This window comes from Phyllostomus discolor, chromosome 3 (assembly GCF_004126475.2).
Source record: "Phyllostomus discolor isolate MPI-MPIP mPhyDis1 chromosome 3, mPhyDis1.pri.v3, whole genome shotgun sequence".
Classification (NCBI taxonomy): domain Eukaryota; kingdom Metazoa; phylum Chordata; class Mammalia; order Chiroptera; family Phyllostomidae; genus Phyllostomus; species Phyllostomus discolor.
In genome coordinates this window covers 72,388,605-72,411,046 of record NC_040905.2, presented here as the reverse complement: position 1 = coordinate 72,411,046, position 22,442 = coordinate 72,388,605, and the positions used below count along the sequence as shown (strand labels likewise).

The following is a 22,442-nucleotide window of genomic DNA, read 5'->3' as shown; positions in this document are numbered from 1 at the left end:
GGGGACCTGCAGCCAAGATTGTTCTACCCAGCAACGATATATGGAATCAAAGGACAGATAAGGAAGTTCCCAGACAAGGAAAAACCGAAGGAGTTCATTATCACCAAACCATTATTACATGAAATGTTAAAAGGACGAAGAAGAAGAAAGAAAAAGAAGGAGAAGAAGAAGAAGAAGAAGAAGAAGAAGAAGAGGAAGAGGAGGAGGAGGAGGAAGAGGAAGAAAAAGAAGAAGAAAAGGAAGAGGAAGAAGAAGAAGAAGAAGAAGGGAAAGAAGGGGAAGAAGAGGAAGAAGAGAAAGGAGGAGGAGAACAATAACAACAACAATAACCACCACCACCAAACTATGAACAATAAAATGGCAATAAATACATATCTGTCAACTATCTAAAAAACAAACTAAGCAAACAAGAAGAACAGAGACAGAATCATAGATACAGAGAGCATTTTGATGGTTATCAAATGGGATGGGTTGCAGGGGAATAAGTGAAGAGGTAAGGGAATTAAGAAGTACAAATAGGTAGTTACAGAATACCCATGGGCATGTAAAGTACAGTACTGGAAATGGAATAGCCAAAGAAAGTATACTTATGACCCAAGGACATGATCAATGGTATGGGGACTGCCTAATGGAGTGCTGGGGGTAGGGGGACAAACAGGGAATAAATTGGGACAACAGTAATAGCATAATCAATAAAATACAGTTAAAAATAAATAAAATGGCTACATAAAATTTCACCAATTTTGATAAGTTTTTTTAATGCACTGTCACAATACAATCTAACACAATTGTTTCAAATGAAGTTAAAGACAACTAAGTGCTACCAGAGCCACCTTACAGAAAAAAAACAAACGAACTTTTCAGACAATACAATAGCATTGCAGGTTTCTACAATAATTAGCATAACTTCTAAAATGCCTATTTTACTTTAGGAACCCAATACAGGTAAAAAGCATCAGTTATACTAGCATAAATACATAATTGAAAAAAATGCTCTACTCAGTTTTTAAACAAAACTACATGTAAGAAAAATGTTTATCTCTTAAAAATATGTATCATGTTTTCCACCTTTTAAGTAACAGATGTATGGTGATATAAATCCATATTCCATAAACAGATAGTAGTTTAAGTGTTCTGAGTTCATCATACCAAAAAGTATTTATTCTGGGACACTGAATCAAAGAACAAACTACTACTGGAGCTATAATTACAGTAAAGCACTGAAAATAATCAACAAGATGACTCAAGGTTGAAAAATATCTAAATAACAGTTGTCATAAATAGCTTTCCTCTGCAGACTATATCTTCCAACCACTTGCTTTTTTTTCTTAAATATTTTTAAAATACAACATAAAAATTCCATGAAGAAAGCATAGTTTCTGTACCACACAATAACTCAAAATAAATGGTTCCCTGAAACAAAAAGATTTTATTCAGAGTTTGCTTATTACATAAGAAGAATGGTTTGAAATACCTGAAATCTTATCAGATATGGAAATCCAGAAGACAAGCCATTATTAAATTTCCCTAAAACTGTGATTTTCAAAGACTGAATTACAAGAGCAAAGGAAACCTGGGGTACTCCCCATTCAGAAGAGCCTGTCTTTCCACATTTTCTAGTTTACCTAAGGAAGTGATTCACAACTCTGCCTACAATAAAAATCAACTGGGAACTTTTAAAAATACCATTTCTTGAAATCCACAACCAGGGATTTTAATTTAATACATTTTGAAAGGGGTCCAGGCATCAGTATTTTAAAGTCTCCCAAGTAATTTTAACATACAAGTTCTGTTGTAGTGAAACATTTGTATCCCTAATCATCTCTGGGTTGTGCAAAATCACACAATAAAAATAACAGAGCCTATGAGAAAATGGTGGTACAGGTAGAACACTCAAATTCATCAGGGATACATTTTAAAGACAGCAACCTAATAAAAACTTTGCACAGACTTACATACATTAAATGGTAAGGAAATACATGAGTACCACAATAAACATGGCACTTTACCTTAAAAAAAAAGTGATGTTTACTTATTAAAGTCAGTATCAGCAGAATTGGATTTTGTGGGTTATTGTAAAGTGGGAGAAAGAGCTACCTGTATTTGGACAGAGAGTTGCAATATATCATGTTGATGAGTGTGGCTCATAATACTAAGAATAAACAGAAGTAACCAGTAAGCAATGGAAGTTTGTGTCTGTGTTTGATGTACTGCTAAGAAACTTGGTTCAGCTGTGTAGTTTTTGGCATTCACATGGTATTTTTTCTATGTTTGCGCATAAGCAAATACAAAATCACATTATGGTCAAATTGCTCCTTAACATACCAATTGTATTGGAACAAATTCATTTTTTTAAATCAAGCATTATAGCAGAATGGACTCTACAGTCTGGCTTAAGAAATACACACACACACGGTTAAAACTCTAGTTATACAAGTTCAATTTACATTATGTACAGCACTAAATAATAAAGTTAGTTCATCAAAATTATTTTCAATACTTTTAATCCCATGTAGTACATGGAACATAGGCAGTAGTTCAATCCACTTCATGTTTAAATGGTAAGCCAGTATCTCCTTTCAAATAGGTTATTTCAGAATTATCTGTATGACTATACGAGTTCAGGGGAGAGCTGACTATTCTGACAAGTGTAATTTTATTTTTACTTTCTTTTTAGCTTTATTGCACTATTAGTCACAATATATAACATATTGATAAGTTTAAGGTGTACAACATAATGATCTGATATAGTATATTGTGTGAAGTGTTTACCACAATAAGGTTTAGTTTAACACCTCCATCACCTCACATAATTACTTGGTTCCCCTTGTGGTGATAACATTTAAGATCTACTCTCTTAACTACTTTAAGTATATAATACAGTACTATTGTTAATTATAGTCATCATGCTGTGAATTAAAGCCCCAGAACTTATTCACCTCATAGCTGTATGTCTATACTTCTTGAACATTTCCCCACTTCTCCCAAACCCAGCTTCTTGTAACAACCATTCTATTCTCTATTTCTGTGTTTGGCTTTTTTAGGTTCCATGTACAAGTAGAAATATACAGTATTTGTTTTTCCCTTTCTGACTTACTTCACTTGGCATAATGCCCTCAATGTCTATCCATGTTGTTACAAATGGCAAGATGTTAACATTTTTAAGGATGAAAAATACTTCATTCTATATACGACTAGCTCTGTCTAGAAGAAGTCCAGCCATCGTTAATATAACAAGGACTACAAGGATGGTTTGTATGACATCGATGTAACCTGGCAGCCAAGGAGTGGACTAGAATGCACATGTGTGAACAATGATGACTTCACTAGTCAGTGGGGATGGTAGACACCATTCAGTGAGCATGTGTACTGTGTAGCCAATGACTGAGCATGTAGAGCAGTGAATCTACATAAAAGTTTACATTAAACTTAACATTCTTCCACAGAAATTATTTGGATCATTTGGGAGACTTCCGGGGATGAAGCCATGAGTGCAACACAAATAAAAGTGTAGCACAAATGCTTCAAAGATGGTAAAAAATCTGTTGAAAGTGATCACAGTCTGGAAGGCCTGCAACAAGCAGAACACCTGAGAATGTTCAACGTGTACAGGTTGCAGTCAATGAAGATTGACGACTGACAGTGTGAGAACTAGAAGCTGATATGGGGATTCCAAAAACTGCCGTGTCTGAGATTTTGACACAGGATTTTGGCATGAAACGTGTCACAGCAAAATTTGTTCCATGGCTTCTGCTACCAGAGCAGAAGAAATATCATGTTGCAGTTGCTAATGACTTGATTCAAACTGCTAGCAATGAAACAGATTTCCTCAAGAAGGTCAAAACTTTGAAGGAGACTGAGGCATCAGTGTCCTATATACAATGTTTCTTGTATCTTGTATCTTCTTCAATAAATGTCTCTATTTTTTATATTACATGGCTGGACACTTTCTGGACAGACCTTTTTGTCTATGTGTGTAAGTGAAATATTTTCTTTATCCATTCATCCATTTACGGACACTTAGCTTGTTTCCAATTTTTTGGCTGTTATAAATAATGCTGCAATGAACATGAAAATAGAGATATTTCTTCAAGATATGACTTTATTTCCTTCAGATATATATACACAGAAGTGGAACTGCTGGATCACATAAGTAGTTCTATTTTTCATATTTTTAGGAACCTCCATACTGTTTCCCAAAGCAGCTGTAGCAATTTAGATTCCCACCAACAGTATACAAGGGTTCCCTTTTCTCACAGCCTTGACAACACTTACTGTCTCGTCTTTTTCATAATAGCCATTCTAACATTATGAAGTGGTAACTCACTGTGGTTTTGGCTTGCATTTCCTTGATGATGAGTGATATTCAGCATCTTTTCATGCATCTGTTGGCCATTTATATGTCTTCTTTGGAAAAAGGTCTATTCAGATCCTCTGCCCAACTTTTAAATGGATTATTTGGTCTTTTGATATTGAATTGTATGGATATTAACCACTTATCAAACAGATGGTCTGCAAGCAAACAGTGGGTTTCTCCCACTCCATAGGTTGCCTTTTCACTTTGCTGTTTCTTTGGCTGTGCACAAGTTTTCATTTTTATCTTTGTGCTTATTATTGCTTTCGTTGCTTGTGTTTTTTTGTGTCATATACCAAAAATCATTGCTAAGACTAAAGTAAAGGAGTTTTTTGCCTAATTTTCCTTCTATTAGTTTTACAGTTTCAGGGATAAGATTTAAATTTTTAATCCATTTCAAGTTGATTTTTGTGAGTGGTTTAAGATAGGGTCCAATTTCATTGTTTAACATGTGAATATCATTTTCCCAACACCATTTATTCAAGAAACTGTTCTGGGATGCCTTGTCAAATTTTAGTTGACCATATATGCATGAATACATTTCTGGGCTCTCAATTCCATTCCATTGATTTATGTTTTTATGCCAGTATCATACTGCTTCAATTGTTATTGCTTTATAATACAATTTAAAATCAGGAACTGTGATACCTCTGGCTTTGTTTTTCCTCCTCAGGATTACTAGCTATTCTAGGTCTTTTTTGTTCCCCATGAATAATAGAATTTTTTTTCTATTTCTGTGAATAATGCAATTGGAATTTTGATAGAGATTGAAATGAATCTATAGATGGCTTTAGGTAATATGGGCATTTTTTAAATATTAATTCTTTTGATCCACAAACATGGAATGTTTTTACACTTACTTTTGTCTTCTTCAATTTCTTTCATCAATGTCTTATTATCTTCAGTATACAGATATTTCCCTCCATGGTAAAATTTATTCCTAAGTACTTTATTTTTTCTGGTGCTATTATAAATAGAATTGTTGTCTTGATTTTTTTTTCAGATGGTCTGTTGTTAGTGTATAGAAACACACTGACTTTTATATGTTAATTTTGCATCCTGCTACTTTATTGAATTCATTTATTCTAAAGGTTTTTTGATAAAGTCTTTAGGGTTTTCTATATAAGCATATCATTTGCAAACAGACAATTTTACTTCTTCCTTTCCAATTTGGATTTCTTTTATTTCTGACAGCTGTAATTTTAGATAAATAAGAAAACACAAAGTAAAATTCACATTTAGCACAGAATAAAACTAGTTCTCTAAATAAAATAGCCATTAAACATATTAAAACATATTTAATTTCACTCATAATTAGAAAAATATAAATAAAGTAAATCTACTCTAGATACCATTTTACCTAACAGTTTAACAAAAATTCACAAGTTTGACAAGACACTCTTAGGCCAAGATTAAGCAGAAACTGGTACTTTCATATATTTCTAGTGGATACACAAAATGGTATGAGATCTATTTTTAAAATGTATATTTATATTGGCAATGTTTAAGAAAACTGCGTATACACTTTTATACTTTGACCTAGAAATCCCATTTCCAAAAATATACCCTGAAGATACTAATAATACAAAAATACATCTGTGACAGTTATTCATTGTAGTATTACATATGTTTGCACAATATTGTAAGATATAAAATCCCACACATAGTAAATTGTTTAAGTATCTAAATATTCTCCCTACCAAAAGAAACTAGGATTCCTAGAGAAAAAGGTTTATTCCAGGACTGGAAAAGAGAATATTCAAGACGAGCCTGGAATATCTTATTTTGTAAGGAATAAAGAAGTAAAGAAATATTCAAATAAATGGGAAACAGTCCAGGTAACTGAAAGCAACATGGCTACCTAAGCCTCTGTCTCCCAATATTTCTTCCAAAAGCAACACAAACAACAGAAAGGGGAAATAAAACCACATAAAAAACCATACCCTCAGGATTAAAGAGTGATGAACATACTTCAGAATGACTTTAAGTGAAAAAGAAAAATTACCAAAGCACAGAGTGTGATTTCTCACACTCATCTTCCAAATTAAAGGAACTGAAGAGATATAACTAAATGAAATGAATGATTCTAGATTAAATCTTGAATCAGGATTTTTAAAAATGCCAAAAGGGGACATTATTGGGACAATTGACAAAAGCTGATATTGTATTATGGGTATTTTCTTAGAAACTACACACTTCATTTTAGAATAAAGGGGCATAATGCTTCAACCAACTTGCAAAGCATTCAAATCTATACACACACACATATACACACACACATAATTATATTGAAAAAGGGAGCCACACAGCAAATATGTCAAAATGCTAACAAATGAATAGAAGGCACAAGGGAATCTTTGTTATATTCTTAAAAGTACTGTGCATTTTAATTTTGTTAAATAAAGACATAAAAATCACTAGTTGCAAGACTTCTGTCTCCGGTCAAGATAAACAGGAACAGCTTTATCCTCCTGCCTAAAACAACTAAAAACTGAACAAAGTATATTTAATACACAGTATTCAAGCCACTGGACACCAGGCAATGAAGAACAGTGAACCCTGAGAGACTATAAATGAATTAACTGAGCACTAAGATTACCCCAGGATGCTGAATAGAGAAAGTTTTCAGGCTTACAGCCCAAGGAGAAAGAGCCAAGAAGAACTTATTAACTTGTGTGTTAAACAAACTACATTCAGAGTACTGAGAAACCAAAGCAGTCAGAGTACTGGAGAAGACATAAGGACAGAGTACTAGAGAGGAGAGAGCTGCACAAACAAACAAAAAAAAAAAACCTCAGGAGAACTGCAAAAGGCTCCCCCTTGATTATTTAGCTAAGTACTGATCAGCTCAAGGGTGTGAGGAAACTATGCCAAGGAAATAACTTGCCCATGGTGATTACAGGGAACACTCTCTGGAGCTCACACAGAGCCACAGAATCATGCCAGGACCCAACAGCCAGAGTGTAAAATTTCATAATTTGGAGAACATCCTATTAGCATTGAAAATGATCTGAACTCATTAGAGGAGAACACCCTAGATTACACATAACTCTAGTGCTACCTAACAAATGTAAAGGCAAGAGCCAAACAGATCCAACTGTCTCCAAGTAACTTAACCATATCCTAAAACAGAGCTCAAGAACATTTTTAAGACTATAAAACTATTCAGTACCTAAAAAGGTAAAATTCACAATAACTGGTATCAATCAAAGATTACCATGAGAAAACTACAATCCAAAATGAGGAGAAAAATCAGTCAATCAAACTGACCAAAAAATAACACAAGATGATAGAAGACAGGAACAAGAAAGAAGTTTCTATGACTGTATTCCACATGTTCAAGAATCTAAAGAATAAACATATTAAGCAGAGACATGAAAGTTATAAAAAGATTCAAACTGAACTATTACAGATAATTCATTTATTTAAGACTTTCTCATTTTCAACATGGAAGTGGCTCAAATTATGGCTGATATCTTTCCAAAGTTGATGAAAACTGTAAACCCACAGCTACAGGAAGGTTAAGAAACCCCTAGCAGAGGAAACATGATGAAAACTACACAAAGGTGCATAAGAAATTGCTTAACATTAATGATAAAGAAAATTTTAAGCACAGCTGGTGGGTCAGGGGGAATATTAGGCAGAAATATTTCATCAAAAACAATGCAAGAAAATAATATAGGAACATCTTGGAAGTACTGAAAAGAAAAAGATATAAACTAGAATTCCTTAAAAAGTAAAAATATTTTTCAAAAACAAAGACAACATAGACACTCTCACACTTACAAAACCTGAAAAAGTGAATTATCAGTAGACTTCTACTATAAAAAATGTTAAAGTCCTTCAAACAGAAGAAAAATAATACTAGATGGAAACTTAGATACACACAAAGAAATGAGTACTGTAAATTGTAACACAATGGGTAAATATAAAGATGTATGTTCTTATTATTTAAAATATTCAAAAGATAATCAACTACTTAGAGCAACACTAATAATAGCCATAATGTGTTCTAGGGTTTATAACATATCTCATATGAACTATTTGCCTTAACACAATTATGATGTTGTATGTAAAAATGATGAAATTAGTCCTCTTACCTTAGATACATTGCTGACATAATTCACTTGGATAGTACTTTCCTTATCAACTTGATTACAAAGGTTCTGTAAAGTAGATGCATATTCTTTATCACTTTTTATCCTCAGGGCCATAAATTTCTTCACTGTTTCCAGTAACCGTAATTCCCAGTCTTGCAATTTTAACACAGCTTCATGTGAATTCTTCAGGTCACTCCCAAACCCCATTTTTGTAAGGCACTGTCTTATTCTCCACACTGCACAAGTAAGCCTTCTAATCAGCACATATCTGCATGTGTAAACAGAAGAAAAAGTTCTGAAATCAAAAGCAAATTAATCCTCATAACAAAGTTATGGCTCATTTTAAGGTAAAAAAATAAAATCATTACAACAGAATGCTTCATACCAAAGATCAGGAAAAAGATGAGGATGCCACTACTCTCTACTTTTATTCAATACTGTACTGGAGATCCCAGCCAGTGTAATGAAATAAATGAAATAATTTCCATTAAAATTGGAAAGAAGAAAAAAAACTGTATTTGCAGGTAACATGACATTGTAAACAGAAAATCCTAGGAAATACAATAAAAAGTATTAGAACTTCTATTAGAATAAATAAATCAGTAAGATTACAAGGTATGAGATCAATACACAAAGATCAATTGTATAATATTTCTATATACTAACAATGGTCAATCTAAAAACAAAATTTAAAGAAAAGAATTTTATTTACAACCACATCAAAAATATTTAGGAATAAATTTTACAAAATAAATGCAAAACTTGTGTTCTTAAAATGACAAAGCATTGTTGAAATAAATTAAAGGAGACATAAATAAATGGAAAGATTCAAATTCATGGATTTAAAAATTTAACATGGTTAAGAAAGCAATACTCTCCAATTTGATCTACAGATTTAACTCAATACATATTAACATCTAAGCTAGTTTTTTTTTTTGCAGAAATAGATAAACTAATCCAAAAATTTACTTAGAAATTCAAGGGAACCAGAATAACAACAAAAAAAAATCTCGAAAAAGAAGAACAAAGTTGATGGTTGCACACTCTGTGAATCACACTTCCTGATTTCAAAATTTACTGAAAAGCTATAGCATTCAAGACAATGTGGTACTGAAATATGGACAGGCACACACATAATGACATAGAATAGAGGGCCCAGATATAAATCCTTATGTTTATGGTTAAATTATTTCTATAAAAGTGCAAAGTCTATTCAAAGGGGAAAAAGTATTTTCAACTTATGATGCTGCTGGGACAACTGGATTTCCACATACAAGAGAATGAGGCACAACACCTTCCTTAGAACTTACACAAAAAAATTAACATTATAGATCTAAATATCAAAGATAAACCTGTAAAATTTTAGAAAAATAACAAAGTAAATCTTCATGGACTTGGCTCAGGTAATGATTTCTTAGATACAACACCAAAAGCATAAGTAAGAAAACAAAAATACATTAATTGGACTTCATCAAAATTAAAAATTTCTGTACTTCAAAAGCCACCATCATCAAAAAAGTATAAAGAAAACCCACAGAAAGGTAGAAAATATTTGCAAATCACATCTAACAAGGGACATCTGGAATATGTAAAGAATTCTTACAACTCGATAACAAAAAGACATACCAAATAAAATGGGCAAAAGATATGAATAGAGATTTCTCCAAAAAGATTTCACAAATATCCAACACACACATGAAAAGATGTTTGATATCATTAGCCATTAGAAGAATACAAATTAAAATCACTGTGAGATAGCACTTTACACCACTAGGATGTCTATAATAAAAAAGACAATATTAAGTGTCAGACACTAAAGAAATTAGAACCCTCATGTACTGATGATAGAAATGTAAAATGGGCAGTTCCTCAAAAGTTAAACCTAGAATTATTATATAACCCAGAAATTCCACTGTTCAGTATATACTCAGAAGAAATAAAAACATGTCCACACAAAACTTATACATGTTTAAGTAGAATTATTCATAATAGCCACAAAGTAGAAATAATCTAAATGTCTATCAACTGATGAATAGATAAATAAAATATAATATCCATACAAATGAAATATTACTTGGCCATGAAAAGAAATGCAGTTTTTTTATTGTTGTTCAAGTACTGTTGTCTCCACTTTCATCCTACCATGCCCTGACCCACCCCACCCATTCTTGCCTCCCACTCTTGAACCTACCCTCTTTGGCTTTGTCCATGTGTCCTTTATACCTGTTCCTTGATGGCCCTTCCCTTATTATCCCCTATTACCCCACTCTCCCCTCCTCTCTGGTTACTGTCAGTTTACTCTTTATTTCAATGTCTCTGGTTGTATCTTGCTAGCTTGTTTGTTTTGTTGATTACTGGTGGGTTCCACTTATAGTTGAGATTATATGGTATTTGTCTTTTACCACCTGGCTTATTTCACTTAGCATAATACTCTCTGGTTCCATCCATGCTGTCATGAAGGGTAGGAGCTCCTTCTTTCTTTCTGCTGCATACAATCCCATTGTGTAAATGTACTACAGTCTTTTGATCCACTCATTTACTAATAGGCACATAGGCTGTTTCCAGCACTTGGCTATTGTAAATTGTACTGCTAAGAACATTTGGGTGCATAGGTTCTTTTGAATTGGTGTTTCAGAATTCTTAGGGTTTAATCCCAGCAGTGAAATTGCCTGGTCAAAAGGCAGTCCCATTTTTAGTTTTCTGATGAAATTCCACACTGTTTTCCACAGTGGCTGCACCAGTCTGCATTCTCACCAACAGTGTACTAAGTAAGGTTCCCTTTTCTCCACAACCTCTCCAGCACTTGTTTGTTGATTGTTAATGATGGCCATTCTCACTGGTGAGAAATGGTATCTCACTGTGGTTTTAATTTGCATTTCTCTGATGGTTAGTGATGGTGAGCATCCTTTCATATGTGTCTGGGCCCTCCGTATGTCCTTCTTGGAGAAGTATCTGTTCAGGTCTTTTGGCCATTTTTTAATTGGGTTGTTTGTCTTCCTGGAGTGGAGGTGAGTTCTTTAGAAATGAAGTATTGATAGAAGCTATAACATAGATAACCCTTGTAAACATTATGCTAAGTGAAAGAAGTCAGAATCAAAAGGCTGACATACTCTGTGATATAAAATGTCCAAAGTTTATAGGGAAAGTAAACTATAGGTTGCTTAAGACTCACAAATTTGGAAAGAAATGAGGAATAACTGCTAAATTAGTACTGGATTTTATTTGGGGGTGATGAAAACGTTCTAAAATTGAATCTGGTGATGGTTGCATAACTCTTGTGAACTGGCTAAAAGGCATTAAATTGTACAATGTAAATGGGCAAATTCTTCAGCATCTAAGTTATATTTCACTAAGTTTTTTTTTAATCACTACAGCTTAACATGATCATCTAAAGGTCAGTTATCAGGAACTTCCCCAAGTATTCTGCTTGTTTGCTATAAATTCTGAAAACTATGATAGAATTTATTTTGTTCTCCAGCCTCCCAGAATTTCAGGCAGTGAATCTTTCAGGGCCAATTAAAAGAAATGAAGAAACACACCTTCTGTGTTTAGCTCATCCATACCAGAAGTCAATTTCTTGTTAATTCAGCTAAGATTCTCTAAGCTACACTGAAAAATGAGAAGAAGTTTATCTCTCTTACCTCAGTGATATCATCTGAAAACATGGTAAAAACGTGGGTTTTACAAATAGAGAACAAATTGTAATTTTTCTCCAACTAAAAACTGTCCAGTTTTGTGATCTAGCGAATAAGTAAAAGGGAGAAAAGGCAGTGGAAAACTGCATTTCATTATGAAGTTTCTGAAGTAGCAGCCAGGACACTAAATGGTCCCTAACATAAATAAGTCAATGTAAAGTAATTGACTTATTCACTTAGAGTATGATAATCCCAGTTTTTTTTCACTTTGTATGTTGTACCTTTGAATATTTTACTTTGATGTAACTGTATTTTTATGGTGCACAAAATTTACCGTGAAAACTTTATGTTACTTACCTACAGCTCAACTGAATCTCAATGAATACATTCTCTATATCATCCAATGTTTTCAATGAATGAATATGAAACATTATTTAAGGCAGAAGAAAGGTGAAAGAGTTAACTTTTTTTAAACTGCATCTGAAATTGTACTTCATTTTATTCAGCACTTGGGATAAATATTGCTTCTGCTTCTAAATACATCTAGCTCTGATCTAAGTTGTGACAATATTTTTTCCCATTATCAGACATTTAAAAGGAGCTCAAAAGAATAAAAATGGAAACAGATCTAGAAGGTATCTGACTATCACTCCAGCCCATTCAAAAGGCTTACTGTATTACATACAGCAATATTCTAGATTGGGGTGAGTATAACATAACTTAATATATGGTGCCACTCTTTAAAGTACAACAAATTTATCATATGATCTTACCTTTAACAGGAACCTAATCAACAAAATGAACAAGCAAGCAAAATATAACCCAAAGACACTGAAATTGAGAACAGGCTGACAGTGACCAGAGGGGAGAAGGGAGGAGATTATACGGAAAAAGGGTGAAGGGTTTGCAGGAACAATTATAAGGAACACATGGACAATAACAAGGGGGGATGGAAATGGGAGGGAGGTAGGGAGGGCTGTGGGGGGTTGGGAGGGGTTGGGGGAAGGCAGAAAACTGTACTTGAACAACAATAAAAATGTTTAAAAAAATAAAGTGCAACAATTTTTAAAAATTCAAAACAACTTCATTATAAATTAAGACTATGTCTAATTGTTAAATTGGTAGAGCTTATAAATACTTTAAAAATTAAGAGAATGGTATCCTACAGATAATTTCACCAGACGTCAAATGACATTTATAACACTATTCATTTCGGTAGTGTTTGAAATAAGGGAAGAAAGAAAAAAAGAAGAAGAAGGAAGGAAGGAAGGAAGGAAGGATGGAAGGATGAAAGGAAGGAAGGAGGGAGGGAGGGAGGGAGGGAGGGAGAGAGGGAGGGAGGGAAAGAAGGAAGGAGGGAAGGAAGGGGAAAGAAAAGGGAAGGAAAGGAGAGAAGAAAGGAAAGAAAGAAGGAAGAAAGGAGAGAACAAGGTAGGGGGGGGAGGGAGGAAAGGAGGAAGAAAGGCAAACCTAGAACTATTCAGCGAAAGGAACTAAGTATAATAACTTACAATCGAGGCTACTGTATTTGATTATAACTTAGTAATTCTAGTGTGTGCCATTCAAATCATAGTCTATGTCAATTTGTTCAATGTCAAATCTTCACAACCATATGTAGGAGTCCTGATCATGACATATTCATTCTATGAAATATCATTCAGCCCTAATATAAAATAAGGAATCATATTGTGTATTAATCTGGAACTACCATTAAGAACTGTTAACTGAAAAAAGTAAGATACAGAATTTGGTATTGTGTAAAAAGAAGACAGAATATTAAAATTTCATTTTGCTTGTAAGTGCATAAAAGTATTTTTAGAAGAAGCCACAGTGGCTGGGGCACAGGAGAATAGGAGACTTTTCATTTTGTATCCTTTTGTACATTGGAATTTTGTTCTAAGTGAATGTATTGATATTACCTATTTATAAAATAAATTAATTAGCCCTAGCTGGTGTGGCTCAGTGGATTGAGTGCTGGCCTTCGAACCAAAGCATCACCAGTTTGATTCCCAGTCAGGGCACATGCCTGGGTTGTGGGCCAGGCCCCCAGTCAGGGGTGTGCAAGAGGCCACCACACATTGATGTTTCTCTCCTTCTCTTTCTCCCTCTCATCCTCTCTCTCTGCAAATAAAGTCTTTTTTAAAAAATAAATTAATTAACTAGTTAATTAATTAACTGGAAGATATTTGAAGCCCTGGCCAGTGTTGTTCAATTGGTTGGGCATTGTCCTGCAAACTGAAAGGCCACAAGCTCAATTCCTGGTCAGTGCACATGCCTGGGTTGTGGGTTCGATTCCCAGTCAGGGCATGTGCAAGAGGCAACTGATCAATGTTTCTCTGTCTTTCCCTTTCTCCCTCCCTTTACCTCTCTCTAGAATCAGTAAAAGAGAAAAAAAATTAATAAATTTTTGAGGAGTAAAAGAAAAAATTAATTAAAGCTTGACTAGCCTAGAAAAGATCCCTGGAAATGTCAAGATATGAGCTAGGGCTGAATTTACAACCATGATTTAAATTATAAAAAGTCAAAAGTGAAATGTCTTTAAGGAAGTAAGAGCACTAATAAGACAAAAAAGTGGATATGAAGTGAAATAAAGAAAGAAATGTCTCCAAAATCAAACTATATGGGACAGCTGTAAATGACAGGACAATTTTTCTCCCGCTATTTCAGTGTTACGGAAATTAATAAGACTCAAACTCTTTTAATTAATTGAAGGCAAAATAACAAAGTCATAAATGTGATTTTTAAAATGACTATATTAAAATGACTAGTTATACAAGTATGTTCAGTTCATGAAATTTCATCAAACTGAGATGAGCACTTGTGACTTGTACTCTTTTCTCTATGTATGTGATTGTTCAATAAAAAAACAGAGATAGATTTTAATCTAGAAGCTACATATAGAATTTCTTATAGAGAGAAAAAGAGAAATGGAACGTAAGAAATTAATAAGTTACTGTAGCAATACAGCTTGAGAAATGAGAATCTATAATTGACAATGCCAGTGAGAATTAAGATGAAAGAGCACTGACCTGGTGAATGAATTTAGGGAATAAAAGAGAAGCAGACGATCCTAAGACAATTTCAAAGTTTTCATTAGAATTGATGACAATATCAATAGAATATGAGACTATTGGTCCAATTGAGACCAATTGAGACTATGGTCTACTTTTAAAAAATGCATTCATTTCAGCAGGAAATAAAACATAAAAGACCAAGCATCCAAATTTGAGAGAATCAGTTGCTTAAGGTTATAAGTGAAACCAACAGGCTGAATGTTGAAAGAAAAACAAAGTCAAAGACAATACCCATGAGCACCTGTCATTTGAGAAATGAGAGGAAAAGAGACCAAACAAAGGACAGAGATTAAGTGAACAAAATAAGAGAGATATGGCAGAGTTACAGATGCCATGATGGGGAGAGGACAGTAGTTCTGATGTCAGATGGAGATGTGAAAATTGCAAAAAAGTCATTTTCCAATTTTTGTAATACATGCTTTTATGTGTGTGTACTGAGTATATTTTGTTTCTAAATATATTTTGATGCACAAGGTAAAGTTGATATTTTTTGTGAAACATACCTCAAAAGGTCCCACTAATAACTAATGAAAAGAACAAAAAGTTATTTTTAAGAAAAAACAAAAATGTAAACATATCATCAGCAAATAAAGGAGTACAACTAGATGCCACAAGTTTGACAGCATGGTATCAAAGGAAAAAAACAGAAAATTCTGTACTCTATACAGCATAGCAATGTATCCAAATTACCCCAACTTCAAGAAGATATTCTAAGTAAGAACAGCCAACAAAGTCCTAAGACTTCACTTTAATTACACCAGTATGGAAACAGCAGGTAGAAAGTGACTAAGCCAACCAAAGGAAAATCAAGAAAATACCTAAGAGACAAGCTTCTGTACCAGGACACAACCTTAGAAAATGAAGGAAGGGCAGCCTTCGCTTGCCATTTTCCAGGGCTCTGTGAGTAATCAGTGTATGAAATTAAATCCAGGAGTACAGATGTTTAATGCAACCTCATACAAGAGAACAAATATCAGCAACCCCAACAAAACCAAAGTCAGCCCCAGCCAATATCACCCTACCCCTCTACCTCCATGCTCCCATGACAACAAAACTAAAAGAAGTAAAAACCAGCTTCTGGTCCAGGCAAGATGCCATAGACCATTTTCTCAATTGTACTCCACAAAACACAACTATAAACACTGGAAATTGTGCAAGAAACAACCAAAGAACCCTGAAAGGTAGAAAGAAGGCATACTCCTTTGGCCCCAGGACTGGAAGAACAGCACAAAAGCAGTTTTGTTCCTCTTCCCCAACAGAAGGTCACCCCCCAACTTTCCCCAACCTCCAGTCTAGTAACAAAAGGCAGCCCATATAGGCCAACTCCTCCCAGGATCTGACAGGCATCCCTCTGACAACAGTGGGAGAGCCAGATACCACCAGCAAGGGAGATTGATTATGAGCCTCACACAGAATGAACAACCATGGGAAGCACTCTCTCCTGCTACTCCTGAGAATCCCCTTTTCCACCAAAAGAAACAGAGCCAGGCAGGAAGAACCAGCTAGAGAGACCCAGCTATTGCAAGCAGTCAAGTCATGAAGCTTCTTTGTCCTCATAGAACCAAGGATCTCCTTCCCTACCCACAGACATCAGAGCCAGCAAGCAGAAATAGCAAGATGGACTCAGCTTTAATAAGAGAACCAGACCAAATAGCCCTTGTTCTCCATGGGCCCAAGACTCTCCTCTCCTGCCCAGAGACATCAGGGCAGCTAGGGGGTACAGTAACGAAACTCCATCTCATTCCTTCCCTACTAATAGACATCCAGTAGCTCAGACTAAGAAAAACATCTTCTATTCACTCAAGTAGCTTCAGCAGGAAACAGTGGAAGCCCTAGTGGTACCAGATAAATAAAGCAAACCAAAATAACAAAAAGACTCTAAAAATTAAACTGTCCTTGGAATCACAACCCACAAAAATAAGCCAAGACCTGAAAACTAAACCCAAACAGACTGACTATAAAAGATAAAAGATTGAAATAGGCCCTACAGCCTCCTCATATAATAAATAAAATATCTAAGATTCAACTGAAAATCACCTGTTATACCAAGAACCAGGGAAAAAAAATCAAAACTTGAAAGAGAAAAGACAATCAACTAATGCCAACACCAATTTGAACCAGATGTTGGAATCATCTGAAAAAGGACTTAAATCAGCCATTATAAAAATACTTTATTAATCAATTACAAATTCTCTTAAAACAAATGTGAAATAGAAAATCTAAGCAAAGAAATAGGAGCTATATAAATAACCAGATAGAAATTATGGAATTAAACAATTCTATAACAGGAATTGTAAATTCACTAGATGGGTTCAATAGTAGTGTAGAGATGACAGGGGATACAATCAGTGAATATAAGGACAGAGCAAAAACAATGCAACCAATCCAAAACAATAGAAAGCAAATAGACTGGGGAGCAAAAAAAAAGGGGGGGAGAAAAACAAAGCCTTGCAGATCTGTGGGACAATAAGGAAAGATCCAACATTTGTATCATCTGAGTTCCACAAGAGGAGAGAGTTGGGATGAAAAAACAGTATTCAAAGAAATGTATCCATCCTGGTAAAGAAGATACTATATACATATGAAAATAAAGACAACATGGTATTGGTAGAGGATAGACAATAGATCAATAAAACAGAAATAGACCCACACAAATATGCTCAACTGCTTTTTGATAAAGATCCAAAAGCAATTCAATGGAAGAAAAATAGTCTTTTTAACAGGTGGTACTAGAACAATTGGGTAGCTATCATCCCTTGTCCCTGGCCCCAAAGAGAACATTGATCTAACACTTTACACAAAAATTAACTTTGGACTTAAATGCAAACATAACTGGAAAACTTCTAGAAAAAAAAATGGGAGGCAATCTTCAGGAGCTAAAAGGTAGGCAGAGTTCTTAAACTTGGTACAAAAACAATCCATAAAAAAAAATTGGTAAATTTGGGCCTTGTCAAAAGTAAAAACTTTTTCCCTGTGAAAGCCCAAGTGGAGAGGATAAGAAGCAAGCTACAGACTAGGAGAAAATATTTGCAGAACATATATGTAGAATACAAAAGATCTCTCAAAATTCAACAGTGACAAACAACAACAATCTAACTAGAAGGTGACCAAAAGATATGAACAGATATCTCACAGAAAAGGGCATAAAAATGGCAAATAAGCACATGAAAAAATGTTTAACATCATTAGCCGTAAGAGAAATGCAATTAAAACTGCAATGAGGTATCACTACACACCTATTTTAACCTATTAGAATGGTTAAAATAAAATATAATGACAACCACATGCTGTTGAGGATGTGAAAATACTGGATCACTCATTTGTTGCTGGTCAGAAGACACAATGGTACAGCCACTCTGGTTTCCTATAAAACTAAACATTCAACTACCATACAGACACAGCAATTGCACTCCTGGATATTCATGCTAGAGAAATGAAAACATATGTTCACGCAAACACCTGCACACAAATGTTCACAGCAATGCTTTTTGCAATAGCCAAAACCTGGATTTAGCCCTGAGATCCTTCAACAGGTGAACAGACACCACGGAATACTATCACACTAAAAATGAAAAAACTAGAAGTATAGGCAACAACTTGGGTCAATCCCCAGGAATCCTACTGAAGGAGAAAAGCCAATTCCAGAAAGTTACATACCACATGCTTTCACTTATATAATATTCTTGAAATGACAAAATTTTGAAAACAGGATAGATTACAGGTTGCCATAGTTTAGGGCCTCAGTGTGATTATAAAAGGGGATCCAAGGGACTGAGGAGTGTTTGAAGTGTTCAGTACCTTGATGGTAGTGGTGGACACATTAACCTAGACATATAATAAAATTTCATAGAACTTAATATATACACAATAAATGAATACAATAAAAAGTAAAGAAATATGGTAAGATTAGTGGGTTTGTATCAATGTTATTACACTGGTTGTCATACTATACTATAGTTTCCCAAAATGTTACCTTTGAGGAAAACTTGACAATATGCACAAGAGATTATTCTTTCATACACTGCATGTTAATCTACAATTAAATCAATAGAAATTTCAATTAAAAATAAAAGTATTGGCCAGACCTCAAACTATAGCCCAGAGAAAGAATAATAATGTGGAGAAGGTATCACAAATCAGCACTATTCTTCTAGAAGTAATAGGATAGAGCTGCCTATGTTAACCATGAAGAACAGGAAAAGAAACTGCAATGGAATTATACAGCCAGTCATGATGCAGACCAAAAGTTACAAGAGAGACAAAAGACAGGAGGCTGAGGTGGGGGAGTGGGGGGAGTACGTGGGAAGGGTGGATTATATCAGACTGATTTGTAAAGTAAATTCCAATGGGCAGGGGATTACTCTGTTCTATTCTTCACCATATCTCCAGTGCTTAAAACAGTGCTTTGCATATAGTAGACAAAAAAATCTGGTAAATGAATTCACTGGGTGAGGCTACATAGCATTGTGCATGCATTCTTATGCCTTGATGGACCCCACTTTGCACTCACCAATCTTTAGGACACTTAGCAATACCAGGTATTAATTTTATTATTACTTTTAATACTAGATATTAACTTTACAAATCTAACATACAGATTAGTCAAAATTGGCCTCACAAAGCCTTCAATCCTCAATAATAGCGCCACTACTTAGTACTTAAGATTCCTTAAATGCCTCAGGATTCCTTAAGATTCCTTAAATACCTCTATACCTTTGCAGATATTGTTCCTTCAGCCCAAATGTTTTTCCTTCCTTGTCTGCCTGGAGAATTCTCTACAACTAAACTTTAAAGTTGTATTCTCTGTGAAGCTTTCTCTGACCATCCCCAAAACCTGGAACACAGCCACCCCAGGCCGACTTAGATGTTCCCTTTACTCAGATCTCAGGGATCAAGTATATATTGGTAATTACTACAACACTTCTCACAGCATATATAAACTATTTGTTCAGATACATTTCTCTCATTACACTGTGAGCCCATGGAAATCAGAACATCGTGGAGCTTTTATCTTTCTGTCACTGGGGCTTCACTTACTGCCCACAATACAGCAGGCATTCAATTTATTATAGATAATTGCAAGAGCAAACCCATTTTTTTAAATCTGTAAATGAGATTTTAAATTAAAACTTCCTATAATTCAGTGTACTGTATATACAGTAAGTACAAGTCAGGCAGAAACAGAGTATTTTATAAAACTACACACATATTATTAGCAAAGATGTCTATTTTTAAATAGTATTACTAAAAGAGTGAAAACAGTAAAAGTCCTAATAAGCTATTGACTATTTAGATTTATCTAAATCTACCGTATTTAATGGTATTCAGTTTGGTATTTCAGATCAAGTGAGTTACGTTGAGTTTCAAATTCACCATAAATAATTATTAAAAACTTTAAAAGAAACAAAAATTGCCGTATTCTAGAAAATTAGAAGTTCATTTTATATAAAATAAAGCTACAAATATATTCTTCTAAAACAAACATGGAAGTTAATAAATAGCAAAATGTAAAACACGTAACTACTTTCCTTGGCAGGACAATACAGTTCCCATGATATTTCTTGTAAGTATTAAGGATCTATGCATTATTTGTTATAAATACTTCCTGTTTTTCAACTTCCAGCTCAACAAGAAGCAACTTTTATATTCTCTAGTTACATAGATGGAAATATCATTTTTATATCTTATAAATAAAGTTTCATTTGTATTGAATACTTTTTCAAGTAAGGCTGATTTACTTTAACACAAATAATGTCTTATAAAACAGGTTATATTTCTTCAATTATTTCTTCTATTTTAATACTGACAAAGATTCTACCAAAGGCATGCTAATTTAGAAAAATCAGCATATAAGTGAACAAAAACTATATAATAGGAACAGGAAATATTTCATTTTTCCGCCACTAGATATTCTCATGAGAAGCAGGAAATTCAATAGAGCTTGAATTTATTTTCTTTTTACTGTCTTATTTCTTTTGTTTTTAAGAGTTTGAACTTATAATCCTTGATTAATAAAACCTATCAAAATCACTTTGTGGATCAAGTTACTTCATCAGAATATGATTGTTCATGGATTAAGACTACAAAATCATTAGACAGTTAAAAGTACAAAAATAATTATCTTATGGTACTTCTTACATTTATAAGCTTTAATACTGGCACAAGTCAGAAATGATGACTCTATTTGAACAAAATATCAAGCTGCCTGCAGCAAGACGGAAACAAAGCGACAAAAAGCCACCGAGTATACAAGTTATAACCACAGTTAGAAACCAAAAATCTGACCAGATACGAATACAAAGAGAAGTGTCATTTCACAAGCAAACAGGCAGGAATGAACAGTCACCAAAGTTTAACTGTGAAGACAACATCATTCATTACCAGCTAATAGGTGCTGACATTGGCCACCTTACAGATAACAGCATTTAAAACTCCTATGCTTTCTTTATTTGAAAAGGTTGTTCCTAGCTTAAAAAGGTTGTTCTTAGCTTAAAAAAAAATTAAATGCAAGTAAAACAGCACTGAATTAGGCAGCCTATTAAAATAGCATTATGGATGATAATGTCCTAAGGTAAAAGAACACTGAGTAGAAACTGTGCATGCCCATAAACAAATGAACATTGAGCGCAGGCTGTGAACCAAAGTGTCACAGGTTCAATTCCCAGTCAGGGCACATGCCTGGGTTGCAGGCCACGGCCCCCAGCAACTGCACATTGATGTTTCTCTCTCTCTCTCTTTCTCCCTGCCTTCCCTCTCTAAAAATATATACATAAAATCTTTAGTAAAAACAATTGTTACATTCTAGCCAAAAAAAAAAACAAATGAACAACATATTTGCTTTTAAATTAACTTTCTTTAATTTTAAAATTGTATTTGAAAGTACTGACATTTAAAAATATTTAAGGAGAGCATAATTATTAACAGAAATTTTTCCTTTGTTTTAAAGTATTAATATAAATCAACAGGTATTTATTGAGTAACCATGGGAAAGATAATGTTAGGAGATAAAGATAAATAAAATCTTGATTACTACCTTGAGATAATTTACAGTGTATGAAAAATAGACAAGTTCACAGGTAACAATGATAAAATTCATTCAAAATTCATTCAGCAACATGTATTGAACATCTATTTGCTAGGTTTTCACAGATTTCTCTGAAATCACAGATTTCTCAGTGCCAACAATTCCAAGGCACATAAGATTACAGTTCCTAGTCTCAGGAAGCTGACAACCTGTGAGGAGTGACAAACCTGGAAAATGCCATATAATTCAACAGGT

At 34.1% G+C, this 22,442-nt stretch overlaps 1 protein-coding gene across 7 annotated transcripts in view; it reads right to left on the bottom strand.

Moving 5' to 3' along the window:
- FER (FER tyrosine kinase) overlaps window positions 1-22,442 on the bottom strand; it is a 383,463-nt gene that overhangs the window by 324,288 nt on the left and 36,733 nt on the right. For 5 of the 7 annotated variants that reach the window (XR_004901995.1, XM_036020640.1, XM_036020641.1 and 2 more), the window contains exons 3-4: window positions 21,302-21,368; window positions 8,455-8,722 (exon numbers count right to left, since the gene is read on the bottom strand). Coding sequence is in view for 6 of the 7 variants with exons in the window: in XM_036020640.1 (XP_035876533.1) it covers window positions 8,455-8,661 (207 nt within the window). In the remaining variant the exon portion in view is untranslated. The remainder of the gene's footprint in view (window positions 1-8,454; window positions 8,723-21,301; window positions 21,369-22,442) is intronic. The other 2 variants (XM_036020638.1, XM_036020639.1) reach the window with 1 other exon arrangement.